The following is a 13,788-nucleotide window of genomic DNA, read 5'->3' as shown; positions in this document are numbered from 1 at the left end:
TTTGAAAAAGTTTGAGGGGATCTTTTTATTTTTTACTTTTTTCTTATCCCTCTCAGAGAATCCCTTCCAGGCTTCCAGCCTCCTCCAAGTCTTTCTGTCAGTTGCTTGCTTGAAATAATGATACAACCATAGACCATTTCTTCTTAGTATACTTCTCAACAAGAGTGCTATGGAAAGGATAAAGAGCAAAGAAAAACTTTCCCCTTCTCTCTCTCAATTCTCAAATTCTCAACTTATCGTCATACATCATATATTGTAACAACAACTCATGACAGCTGGCTCTCTCAAAATCATTTTTGACTTGGTTTGCACCCAACCAAACACAATCATAATCTTGAAGGACTCATTCCCCACCAGCTTTACAGTTGTAGGAACCCACATTTAATTGCCCAATCTATGCCCCCTAAGCCTTCTGTACTATTATAGCCCTTAAGCCATGAAAGTCCCCTTTTGCTGGGCTCCCCACTGCCATCATTTTGTAATGACTAATAAAGCATGACTAAATAATGCACAGAGATACTAAATGACAACAGTTTTAAGGTAATTATTAGATAGACTAGTGGGTTGAATAATTGGCAGGCTATTTATCATTGATCAGCTTCAGGCTTCAAAGAGTGAGTTTGCCCATCGTTATGGTCAATATTGAGAAAACGTTCAACCGGCCATAGAGGTGAGGACCTGAAAGTCATGGGGAGTGACTGATCATTTCAATTGAGACCAAAATATTTGGTACTGTTGTCCATATTAAATTTTCCTGCAATGGTACCTATAGTAGGAATCGTACAACTGTTCTTGAATTTAATGGCCGCTGGCATCCCTTCTCCAGGTTTCACTTCATGATGATGCTATACGGTGTACACGGCACATCAAACATTAATGTATTATGTACAGAAACACAGGCATGTCAAAAGAATTAATGAATCTAGATGAAGCATTACTTTGCCATTTTAATCACGGATTTAATCCCTAATAATATCTATGCTCAGCTGCTGGACCTGCACACTTTTGAAAGATAAAAACAAAGAATATGTTTTCCGGTTTTCATGCCTAGAAAGGAAATGGGAACAGACAGATATGGCATGCATTGAGACTTGCGAGAGTAGCCAAAATCCTTCAAAGCACTCTCCTACAGCTAGTCCCTATGGTTTCCCCGCCCACCATCACTTCATCTTTCTCACCCTAAAATATTCCCAGCTTATGCCTCAATACCCTTACTACAAAATCTATTGTCAACAATTATATAAATAAATATTACTGAGGCCCTCTATGTCTTTGTTCTTAAAGGGTTATCCATAAAACTCTCATGTGATAGTGTCTCTGCTATTGCTTATCATTTTAAATACAACCCAATACTTCTTTGCTAAAAATTGGGTTTTTTATCTCTGTGTCTTTAGTTGTGGGAACACTCATTAATTAAGTTAGTCTATGTATTTCAAAAGGTTTTATCTTTTAGCACCCTTTTTCTGAAATTTAGTGGATGCAAGTGCATCTAGGTATATATGTATATGTTGACAGATATATATAAACCTACAGTTCGCAACACTACCTAAAAGCTAAAAGAAAACATAATTTTAATGAATTTTTGTTTTAGGGGACAAACAAAAACCAGTGGAAAGTCAAATCCCATTTCCTTTGATAAGGTTTAAAGATGAGATTCTAGGTGGGAAGATTAGTTCCCCTCAATCTAGCTGGCTGGAATAATCTTTATAGCTTCTTATTATTATGTGAATGTAGACTTGGATAATCCTTTATCTACAAATTTGTGTCTCCAGCTCGACGGTCACCAACGTTTTTATTCTATTCTAAGACTAAGATAGTCTAGCAGCAGTATTTTTTTTTATTTATTTTTTTCATTATTCTCTTTGTATTTTGATGATAAAAGAAAAGTTACGAATAACAGAACAACAAGTGCAGCCATAGAAATGGCAAAGTAAAATTCCTTTTGCAAATTCTTGAACTCCCCTCTCTCTTTTCTCGAACTCTATTCTGTTCAAATGCATTGATCCTCCCCATTACAAGGGTAAGTATTTGTCCATTCTCCTTTTTGGTATCTTTGGAGGAGCACAGCACGGTTTTTTTTCTTTGCTTTCCAAGGTAAGTTTGTCAGAAAGACAAGTAAAGGATTTACTCGGAACAGACTAAATTCATCGAAATTGCAACGAGTCCAAGTAGCATCTTGACCAGCTACAAATTGCAAAAAACTGTAGTAGCACTGATTGTGGGATGTTGGCTTTTGCCATGATGGTGAAGCAGCTGTAGAGACATAAGAACTTGTCTTTACTGTTGTCTTTGATGCTGCAGCTGGCGTATTCTGCCTTTGACCGGTCCCTTTGGGTCTTTGACTGATCAGCTGTTGTCCAAATGGCATATATGTGCATGCATCCTCCATGTGTGTGAGTTACGAGTTATGTACCCCCTGGGACGCTTTCAACTCTTGTCTTTCTCAATGTTACTCTTCTTATCATCTTCATAGTCTTCTTTCAGAATCAAAACCAATCCCTTTTATGGAACAGGAAAAAGTTTAATCTGTCACATTAAAGCTAAGCCATGCACAAAGCCTTATCTTTTTATTGTTTCTCGAGAAAGAAATCCTACCTTCGATAGCAACATTAATTACCGGTGAATTTCATGGGCCCCTGATTCTTCATAGTTGAAGAAAGAAAAGAAAAGAAAAAGTACTAGTAGGTTTTACATCTATAATTCTCCGTAGTTGAAGCTTGACGGCAATGACTTGTGGTTTTTAATTTCATATTCAAATGCCCCAGATTTACCGTGTAGGTGAAGGGGTCTAGTTCCAGCCATATCTATACTCAGTGTTAATAATAATCCAAGTGAACATTGCTATCTGACATTCTACATATAATGGAGCCAAAACATAGAAAATTTTCGACCAATTGATGTCCAGATGTTGCTTTCACTAGCTTTTACTTGAAAGCATGCCAGCAAGAAAGATGCCGCGCATCATCATTTTGGCCCAAACGTACGTGCCCAATATTTCCGAGCCTTGTTCACTGCTACTGGAGCCTGGACTGGTTCGGGGCACAATTGTGGTGAGACCCACTTGCCTAACCCAACAGGTTATGACTCGTAAAGGACATATAGCCATAATAATGTAGAAGCTATGGAGATACTACCTCATTTCTGCGGGCGTTAGCCGCAGAGGCGCAGTTATTAATTTGAGAGATAGCCTGTTGATTATGGATGGCCTGCAGAACTGGCAAGACAGTCTACTGTTCAGCCTATTCTCTACGACATTGACTAACTTTTCCGGTGAAATTGGGTGATATTAGGAATCAAATCTTAGATCTCCCACAGTAGCAATAGTTCTCCTTGATATCCTAGCACAGATTCCTTAATATCCTAACCTTCAAGTCTAGAAGTTTACAAGTTTTAATTTTTTTGTTGCTAAAAAAATGCAGTCTACCTAGCTATATATGAGCATAGAGAAAAAAAATATATATATATGAGCATAGAGAAGTAAATGTATTTAAGCGTGCAAGTGGCAGGATCACAGAACAGAGGAGTTTACTGTAGACATTGGTATCAAACGTCAGGTGGTTTGGAACTTGCGAATCCAATTCATGCAATACATAAATGCACATACAATAATGTCCAAGGTCCCAACCCTTGATTTCTTTTCTCCTTTTAGTATTTCTTTTTCTCTCAACTTGACAACCTTTCTTCTTGTTCGAGAATATATATATATAAAAGACTACCTACCTTTGCTTTGCCTTTTACTGTTTGTTTTACCTGTTTAGCCCATATGAGAGAGACTGAAACCCCCGAAACTTCAATCATTCTAACCCAGTTATACCCCCAACGCCTCCACTGGTATATATCTGGTATAGCTTCTTCATGCATAATTAAGCAAACATGCATTCCATTCTACACACATGCGTATATCTGAAAAAACACATCTACAATTAACTAAAAAACTATTAATCATATGGCACAAAATGAGTCAAAAAGGAGTATTAAATATAATTAATGGTATATAACATATACCATGTGTTTTTTTATTTGCAGCAGCTAACACGTAGCATTGACGAACAATTTTCATGATGACACTTGCTTGATATTGAAGGAAACCCGGTCTAGGTGGGAGTATGGAAAGAAATTTTCAGGAGGCTTTGTTCTTATTTTAATGTTTCTTCGTTGAGTAGGAATGAAACCTTCCCCTCCCATTTCATCATCTAATTAGAAGTGTGGGTTTCCAACAAAGTTTCGAGTTTCTTTTCCTTACAAAAGTGTGTGTTACATATGATGTTATAACATAAAGACAACTTTGTTGGTTTTAGAGATGCAGCTTTCATACTAGTATTTTTTTTTTTTCGGACTTTTAAAAGCTGGCAAAGATAAGTAGAAGTTGTGTGATGCCTCACGGCTCTTGAAAAACAAAGCAAATTGAAGTACTACACAAAACATGGTACAAGCGTGACATGCAAGATCGTCGGCTTTTATGATCAAGATTGTAAAGAGATCTGGCACTACTTGAGACAGAAATTTGATGCAAACGTTCCTTTACTTGATTCATGGATTGGGTTTAGGAATTTTCTTCAATGGAATATGCATGTAAATTCGATTCTTTTTATAGATGAAATGCATGGTTAATACAATTCGAAAATGATAACACCAACCGCCTCCAAGCAAATGGGGGTTGCAATTAATAATCTTTTCGAAGTTAAGATTCTATAATGATCGAATGTCGAGAAAGGAAGAAAAAAAAAAAAAAAAGGAAAAGGTAAAGGAAATTAAATGTTGCATTAAAGGAGAGAAAGATAACCTAGGGAAATCGTCCGTATGTGATTAGAAATAATAGCCTCAAGGGAATGGAACAAGGGACAGAACTGTGTCCGAAGAGCCCCAACTCCATTGATCTCTCTCTCTCTCTATCTCTCAAAAGCCTTTATAAAAGAGAGGGCCTGCAAGAACTAGGATGCCCTTTACATCGGATCTGCTGCAATATTTCATTGCCTCCTTCTTATAAGCCATGTCTCTGCCCTCTATCATTATTATTTTTGGGTTTATCCAGGAAAGATAAGATGGGACGATACCAACTATGGTATGGCTTTGGATTTGGCAATAAAACTTTGCTTGGGAAATTAGACATTCACACCATGAAAGGCCGTGTTGGAATAGTGACACCTCGCTTTCACGTTCCTGGCACATATATGTTAGAGCATTAAATTTTATATATACATAGATATATATATTGATGATGAGTAGGGATCGTATATCGCTACCTTAGCCAGAAAGCTCAAATTTTGGTTCACCATTGAATCTGATTGGACCACACTGGCACAATGACGTTTCACAGAGCAACAATGCAGTTTCTTATAATGTCTTATTCAGTCTTGTGGAAATCATCTTCAACCACTTAGCCTCGTCTTCTCTCCTTGCATAATGTCCTCCTCCTTTTTTTTAGTAAAATATAGTACATATTGATATACTAGTGTATCAAAGTAAGGTCCCGGTATGGTCACTATGATCGGAGATTAATAAAAACGAATAATATTGAAAACGCAAGCACAAAGTTATGCGACATTTTTTTATTTTATTCTTCTTAATAATTAGAATCAAAAGAGAGTTAGGATGCAGATGGAAAACAGTCAAAACACCAGGAAGAAAAAAAAGTACCTAGAAGACTTTGAATAAATCTTATATCGAGAAAAGGAATGTGATGATAATTAAATTAATGCAATCTTGAGGCTGCCCAAAAGGAAAGCATTAGAGATCAAAGCAAGCACTGTGTATAGAGGGCTGGGGAGAGTCAGTCAATCCAAAATATATATAAAGTAGAAAAGTAGCTGTATGATGATGAGAAAGAGTCATAGCCCAAAAAAAAAGGGAATTGAAGGGCTATAAAGGGTAGTTTTCTGTTGATGAAGACCAGAGAGAAAGTGATGGAAGCAGTGAGATGGAGAATGAGAGGCCCCATTTGCCCTTTGTTGTGGTATACGGTCATGTGTAAGTGCATGCAACTTGGGAGAGAGAGAGAGAGAGAGAGAGAGAGAGAGAGACTTACTACTAATAAAGTAGAGGAAGATGGGGAGAGGTGAAGAGGGCCCAGTTTGAGTGATAATGGAAGTAGCCTTCATCCTCTCTGGACATGTTCCCACCACTCCAAAGTATATCTACTACTACTACTACCCCTTACCTTCCAATATTGCTTCAAAGCTTCAAATGGCTGCATAAATCAATATGCAGCTACCTAAACCTTTGATTACGACTGTAAGCTGTTAAATTCCAAGTATACATGTTAAAATCATGTGCGGTGTGGTGTGACTTTTATTGATACAGCAATGGTAGATATATGATGATGAAGTTTAATTATGAACTTCTACCAAAAGAGGACAAAAGAATTTTGAAATTTTAAGGAAACTGATAGATATTATAAGGGTGTGATGATTGGTGGATATAAGAGCGCATGATCAAGTTTTATCAGTATGTAATTCAAATAATAATAAATATTTTACTAAAAAAGAAAAAAATTGAAAATTTCAAAAATACCATTGGACAAGTGCATGATCAAGTCATATCATATGACGAGTTTTGATTTATTTGACATTTTACGATGTAACTAAATATTATTGATGTTGATCGTGAAAAGAATGAAATTAAGACAACTAATGATTAATAATTAGGCGACAAATAACTACAGACATACTAATCTATTAAAAATCGTTGTCACTTTTCCAGCCAAAGATCTTGGTGTCGCTTGGACTCCACCTTTTTGCCAAACAAAAATTTTCTTATTCGTTCAATCACTTTCTTAGTATAAACTTAAGTCGAGGGAAGCTCTAATATTTCAAAGTAATAGACAAGTTAATGACGGAGACTCTATCCCCTTTTAACGACAAGACATGAACGAGTCATGTTCTATTCCTGCTGTTAAAATCAAACCTGCATCCAACCACCTTCTGAAATTTCATCGTTTTTGTCGTGCACAGTGCCGAAACAAATGCGTCAAACGTTCCTGTCAAAAACTTAGAATTAATTGGACTTCCTTCCTACTTGGCATTTGCTTGCTAATTTCAGAACATTAATTACTAAGTTAGTTATTAAGCATTCTTTAATGAGAAGAGTAAAGACAAAGAAACAAAATTATTCAGGGAGACGGCTATGCTATTTTAGAAGGGTCCCCTAATAGAATCTCAGGCAAATTTATGATTAGTTTCCACGCTCTTTATACGCTCGTTGTCCACAACCAACCAGTGCCTAGAACCCGTTCTCTCCACGAGTAGATAGTGAGATTGGAAGAAGAAGTCCCTCAGAGCTGTCCACCGTAATCTATTGCAACTTCCCAGGTAGCCAAAGTTCCCAATCGCAAGAACAGAACCCCGTCTGACCACGTCAGCGCTTTGACATGTCAGATCAAGAGCACAGGTAGCTACCACGTGTACGTACCCATGTGGGTGGAGACGTAACAAAGGGCGAGCTTTCAGCCTCCCTTTGCGGGCCCGGAAGCCCAGAGACACAACACTTTGAAGATGATCCTTTTTTCTTTGAGTTCCTATGCACTATAAATTTAAAAACTTTTAGATGTTTATGGGATGACAGTACCAAATCATAGAGTAAATGATATCCACCATAAAAATATATAATATATAAAGTTTATATTTGATGTGTCGTCATGTATAAACTTTTACGTTATTATTTAATTATAAAATATTATTTTATACACATGCAAAATAAATATTTTTAAAATTTTTAATTTTTAAATTTATTTTTAACGATGGAACAATATTTGTAGAATTCCCTTCCCAATTTAAAGAATAATCATTTCAAAGATTTTGTATGGTCAAGTGAAGTTTCTTATGTAATATTTCAATTGAGAAGATTTACCAAAAAGTTGAAGCATATTTAGGTTATTGTTAAATATTTACAAACATGGAATCATTAGATTCTAGAATTCATGGGAACTCATTCTTTTAACATGAACTCAACGGTAAAAGCATTTGAAATGTTAATACATAGTCAAAAACACTCTCCTTGTCACGGATGGAATTGTGACATCAAAAGCACTAACAACCAATTTTGGTTTTGAAAGCACGTCCACTACAAATCAACACCTCACGTGATCTCCATTTGATTATAAAGTTGACCAACTTTAATCACTAAAACCTTTGATTAGATTTCGCAATCCATGTTAATTATAGAAATGTCATTAAAAACAAATCGGGATCTCAAATTATAATGATAATTAAAAAAAAATTCAATTATAATAATTGGAAGATAAATTTTTAAAATTTCAAATGCACCGATTTAAATATAATTGTAATACTTACACGTAGAGTCATTATTTCTGCCCTTAATTATTTCTCGAAATATAAGCTAACGATGTTTGAGAAGAGGATCAAAACGTATACCCTTAACAATATAACAAATCAATAAGATGGAGGAGCTGAAGAAGAACTTGACACTTTTGGTATAAAACGGAGCTCTCTTTCTTTCCTATCCTTTTCTCTTCTCTCCGGTTTCTCTTACAAGAAAAGGGGACGAGAGGAAAGGCAAAAAAAAGAAAGAAAAAATAAGCCGTTTTTCCGTGCACCGGACAAGACCACGTGGCGGTCATGTCAGTGGTCCCCACAACCCAAGGCCTCTGGTTGTGGATACATTCGATGGCTCTCTGTCCCATTTTTCTACTCTCTCTCTCCTCCTTAACTCCAACCAAGATATTGATGATTTTTCTTTTTCTTTTTTGCATTTACTAATTCCATTTTTTTAATTTATTTTATCATATTTTGTTCATGCCATACACACAATCCTAAATTCTACATGCAGTCCATAAAATTCGGATGCATTTGTTGTTATGGCAACAGAAGAACTTGAACTATAATAGAATTATCCCTGATATGTGGGCTAATAAATTTAAATTTTTAAATATTCGATTTTATATTTTTATTCTCTATAAATGTGTAGATGTCAAATTGTGAATTTTTTAGTGGATATGATCATTTATGAATCATACTTATTGACAATAACATCGATCTGTCATTGGAGTTCAATTTGATAGTTTCCTAATAGTTATTACAACATATAATAATTTATTTATTAAATATTTTAAAATTTTAAATTGTTTTAAAAAATTTAAATAAATTTTTATTTTTTCATTAAAAACCTGTTTGACATGACTTTTTTCTAACTTAAAAATTATTATGAAACTCTTATGAAAAATAATAGTTTTTAAAATTAAGTTAAAATTATTTGATAAATTTTTTTTATAAGTTATAATTTTTGTTAAAATTATCGTAGAATGTATTTTTAAAAAAAAAAGGTAATATTGTAATTATTTTTAACAAATGAGGATATTTTTAGAACAAAAATAAAAATTTTCTTGTATTTTTAAAAGAAGAGAAGAAAAAGCTCATTCTTTGAGTTTTTTTTTTTGAGTTTTTTTTTTAAATTTTGTTCTTAAAAAAAACCACTTTTTTTTAAGAGTTTTTCAAAAGATCATGTTTGACTTGATTTTTACTTTTAAAAGATAAATAAGTTGAAAAAAAATTAAGCCAAACATGCACTAAATTCAATCAAGTCTTGTATTTTTAATTTTGACCGAATAGAATCTCATAACTAACAAATGACTAATTGTAGTTTGTCAAAATAACATATATATCATTTTATACTCATATGATGTTAATATAACATTGACATAAAATGTAAATGTCATATAATTATGTCATTATATTAGCATGTCATCTTCTAATATGATATGTCAATACCACATAATATATAAAAAATAGTGTTTTGATTAAGGATGATTAATTGACAATTATTTATAAGTATTTATTTGGTTTAAAAATAAAAATATAAAAACTTGATTTAACATTATAAAAGATTTAAAATTTATTAAAATTTTTTAAAATAATTCAAAAATTATTTTCACTATTATGTTATTATTTTATTTTACTATTTTAATGCCCAATAGATTAACACGTGTGTTAAAGCCAAGTGCCAAAGTTTATTAGTTATCCAAGCGTTTAGATTCTCCTGGAAATTTCTACTCTGGCTACTTTGTGGGACTACATTATATCAAAGCATTAGAATATCTTTAGAATTTATACTTATGAACTTACGTTTAGAAAATAGTAATTAAAATCCAATATATATTAAAAATTTAACCAAATAACTATATAAAATTAAAATTAATTAATAAATATGTACTGGAATTGTATCTTGTATAAAATTTGAGAAAAAGGAGAGGAAAAAGGAAAAAAAAAGGAAAATATCTCTCTTAATAATTCTTTGGTTCCTAATGGTGTCATATTCCGGTGACCTTTATTGCCCTTTATATATACCCCACTCTCCCTCTCCTCTTTGCCATTAAAATCTCTTTTTTTTCTATCTTTCTTTCTTCCTCAAAAGTACCAAAAATTCCATACAAAAAAATAAAAAAAATCTATAAGAGCACATCACCTAGTAATGATATATGGTACCATCCTCACAATGAACTCGTGTTAGGCATGAACTCATATAGCAAACCTGCCTGATCTTCTTCATCCCCAAGACTATTGCTTCCCTAGTGGCTATTGTCCTCCCTGTTACTACCAGCTTTTTTCTTACTTTCACTTTCCTACTTAGTTTGTTTTGGTTTTGGGAATTTTTTTTTTGTACTTTTAATTTGAGGGTTTGACATGAATAGAGCATTGCCAGAGATGTTACAATGTTCGGACATGACAGTGCTCGAGAGACAAAGGGCTCGCTTGAAATGGCAACAGGAACAGCTTCAGCAACAACAACTACAACAACAAGAACAACAGCAAAGTTATTTCAGTGAGCTAAGTGGGGTGTTTTCGAGCCAACCCAGCCATGTAGAAGGCTTTCAGGGTGGTTTGATGAGCGGTGATTCGGTGCTAGGTGACATGGTGATGACTCGGCAACTGAAGCCTGACCCTGGTTTGGAGACTGCCTGGCCTGAGTTGGTGAAGGTTGACATGCCTGACATGGGGTTTGGGCCATGTGGGTACGGTAATGGGCCCAGTTTTGATATGAATTACGCCATTTCAAGGACTTCTAGCTGCCCGCCAGCTGTGGCGGCGGCTGTAGCAGGGGAGGTGGTGGAGGTCAAGGGCAAGGAGTCAGTTGTCTCTGAGAAGATTGGTTCAGCCGTCGGAAGAGAAAGCTTCAAGAAGAGGAAAGTTGATAAGCTGCAAAACTTAAAGGTCTGGGTCGTGTCTTTTTTTATTTATTACTCTATTATTATTAATACTGTTCTTTATCGTTTTTCCGGAAGCCCAAACTAGCTAGATATGTTCTCTGCTTTTCTTGTGAGGGATTTCTTTCCTTTATCATTGAGTTCTTTTTTGTGAACAAAATGTAAATTTACGGTTCTTGGTTGCTCTCTGTTTTGAGTTCGTGTCTTCTGTCTAAGAACCAATTTTTAGCAAGAAACCAAGAGCATAATTTCGAAGCGTGTTTGGATAGGTTTCGCTGAGATTATTGAGTGGAGTTTCTCTTTTGAATATGTCTAGGTTGTTGCGGAAGATGACTCCAAGAGGATCAAGGCGTGTGCAGAAGAGGGAGAGTCAAAAATTACAGGGCCCAATACCAACAAAAGCAGCAGCAACAACAATAACAATAAGAAGGAATCATCGACTGATACTTCCAAGGAGAATTCGAAGGTTTCTGAGGTTCAAAAGCCTGATTATATTCACGTCCGGGCACGTCGTGGCCAAGCCACTGATAGCCACAGCTTAGCTGAGAGAGTGAGTAGGAATTTTTATATTTTTCCATTCTTTAGCAACTTTCTGTGGCCGTGATCAAAGTGTGTTCTGATTTATCAGGTCACTTCCATCACAGAATCATGTTTAATTTGTTTGATTTATGTTTTTATTATGTAGGTGAGAAGGGAAAAAATCAGTGAAAGAATGAAGTATCTGCAAGATTTAGTTCCGGGGTGCAACAAAATCACAGGAAAAGCAGGAATGCTTGATGAAATAATCAATTATGTCCAATCTCTTCAACGGCAAGTAGAGGTAAAAAAGACCTGAAAATTCTTCATTTTCTCAATATATATGTACACCCACAATCTTATTTCTGTCTTGTATGCTCATAATCTGCAGTTCCTATCTATGAAACTAGCTGCTGTAAATCCAAGGCTTGACTTCAACGTTGAAAATCTTTTTGCCAAAGAGGTAAGGTGAAATTCCCTAGATAATAAATCAGATATTTTGCAGAACGACCTTTTTCTTTTTTTTACCGTTTCTGTTACTGTTACTAATGCTGGAACTGTTTTTTCCCCAACAGGTGTTTCCCTCTTGTACGACTAATTTTCCAACGGTTGGGATGTCATCAGAAATGGCTAACCCTCCTTATCTTCAGGTCAGTCCGGTACAACATGTGGTTTCTTGTTGCGGGTTGGAAATGGGAATGAACACTCCTGATATGGCACCTCGAAGAACCATCAGTGCCCCTGTGTCAATCCCTGATGCATCGTTTCTCGACTCATCCTGTTTCCCGGTAATTTTCTCTGCTCCTTATCACTGTTGCGCTTTACCCTCTCTTCTACAGTATTCACCATGTTTCTCACTATAGATCACGCGTTGCAATGCAGCAAATTCAACCCTCTGCAACATGGGATGTTGAATTGCAAAATCTTTACAATGTGGCATTTGACCAAGGACGATCAACATCGTTTCCGTCTCAGCCATTTACAGGTACATAAAGCTAACACGTCTTTGTTAATGTTCTCTTTCTTGTTTTGATTATTTTTCAAGCCAGAAAAAATGAAGCAAAGTGGGTTTAACTACTGCTGATAGAGACATAAGAGAACCCCACAGTTGTTAAATGAATTTGCGAAGGAAGAGCAGTGTCCTATATATGATTTAAAAGAAGAAAGTTACTTTAAAGGAAGCTTTCTATCATTTTCACTCCACAATGATCAAAACCATAGATTTTTGTTCAATGAGCACTATGTTCCCTTGGATTATTCTTTTAGATAGAGTAAGCAACATTTTGACCTACTAATGTGCATGTACAGTACCCCTAAGACCTGAAAAGCAAAACTGGGGCCCTTAGTTAAGCTAACCTACAATTAGAACTATCAAATCATCTTTAACAAATAACGACTGCTCCTTTAATTTTGTTAAATAAAGGAGAAACCATAAGACTGTGTATTCCCATTTTTGCTGTTGAATTCTTATAACGATTGAACTGGCAACCATTGAAAGTTGGAGTAGGTCCTCTTGTTATAACTGTCCTTCGAAAATTTCAGGGCGCCTGCTGTCTTTTTTCTATCACCAGAAGTGTAATACCTTTGCTGATCTAAAATATTGAATCTAACTGTGCTTAATTTGATCTTTGCAGGTTCCATTGAAGCTAGCAATCTAAAGATGGAGATGTGAATCAGAATATCAGTCCTGATTTATTGACGATTGAGTTAATTCCAGATGTCTCTGATCCAGATTCTTTTTTGCTTCTTTAAGTACATATGGTATATATATATTTGTATGTATACTGGAAAGTAGTATGAATAAGAGCAATACTAATTAACTTCAAACTTTCTCTCTTGTTCAAATTTTATGTTTATAATCACAACAAAATCGATTCCAATTACAATGAAAGGTTGATGGGATGGAGGAGGGGACCAAAAATTTGGGGTGTCAACATAGCCCAGGAACAGGTGGGGTAAAGGAGGTTGATATGGATGGATAAATGCAAGGAAAGATCAGTCTATTCCAATTTACCTCCTTGAAACAATCACACATTTATCTGAACTTTCACTGCCCCATTTTCTAGCATTCAAAGACATCTAGTTCAATAACTGCATTAAACGAAAGTATGCAAGAA

General features: G+C 35.1%; 1 protein-coding gene and 1 long non-coding RNA gene across 3 annotated transcripts; one reads left to right on the top strand and one right to left on the bottom strand.

Moving 5' to 3' along the window:
- LOC108660584 lies at positions 3,024-5,281 on the bottom strand. Its single transcript, XR_001926370.1, has 3 exons — positions 5,244-5,281; positions 4,784-5,160; positions 3,024-3,903 (listed from the first exon to the last, which is right to left on the bottom strand). It is a non-coding gene; the product is annotated as an uncharacterized LOC108660584 (long non-coding RNA).
- Positions 10,356-13,508, top strand: LOC18607768 (transcription factor bHLH63). Of its 2 annotated transcripts, none has more exons than XR_001926844.1 (7): positions 10,356-11,162; positions 11,472-11,705; positions 11,841-11,975; positions 12,063-12,134; positions 12,247-12,459; positions 12,535-12,656; positions 13,306-13,508. XR_001926844.1 is itself a non-coding variant. In XM_007042107.2 (7 exons), exons 1-7 carry the CDS (start codon positions 10,635-10,637, stop codon positions 13,341-13,343), a joined length of 1,323 nt encoding a protein of 440 aa, XP_007042169.2. In that variant the 5' UTR covers positions 10,356-10,634; the 3' UTR covers positions 13,344-13,508. The 2 variants fall into 2 exon arrangements, 1 of the variants encoding a protein (XP_007042169.2); XM_007042107.2 differs by having other exon boundaries at positions 12,554-12,656.

This window comes from Theobroma cacao, chromosome 2, assembly GCF_000208745.1.
Source record: "Theobroma cacao cultivar B97-61/B2 chromosome 2, Criollo_cocoa_genome_V2, whole genome shotgun sequence".
Classification (NCBI taxonomy): domain Eukaryota; kingdom Viridiplantae; phylum Streptophyta; class Magnoliopsida; order Malvales; family Malvaceae; genus Theobroma; species Theobroma cacao.
The sequence above is the reverse complement of the archived record's forward strand: the minus strand, read 5'-3'. Positions and strand labels throughout refer to the sequence as shown.

Coding starts and splice junctions, on each gene's coding strand:
- LOC18607768 (XM_007042107.2), top strand. CDS start 10,635: ATGAATAGAGCATTGCCAGAGATGTTACAATGTTCGGACATGACAGTG. Junction 11,163..11,471: donor ATAAGCTGCAAAACTTAAAG/GTCTGGGTCGTG, acceptor GAATATGTCTAG/GTTGTTGCGGAAGATGACTC. Junction 12,135..12,246: donor AAAATCTTTTTGCCAAAGAG/GTAAGGTGAAAT, acceptor TTTCCCCAACAG/GTGTTTCCCTCTTGTACGAC.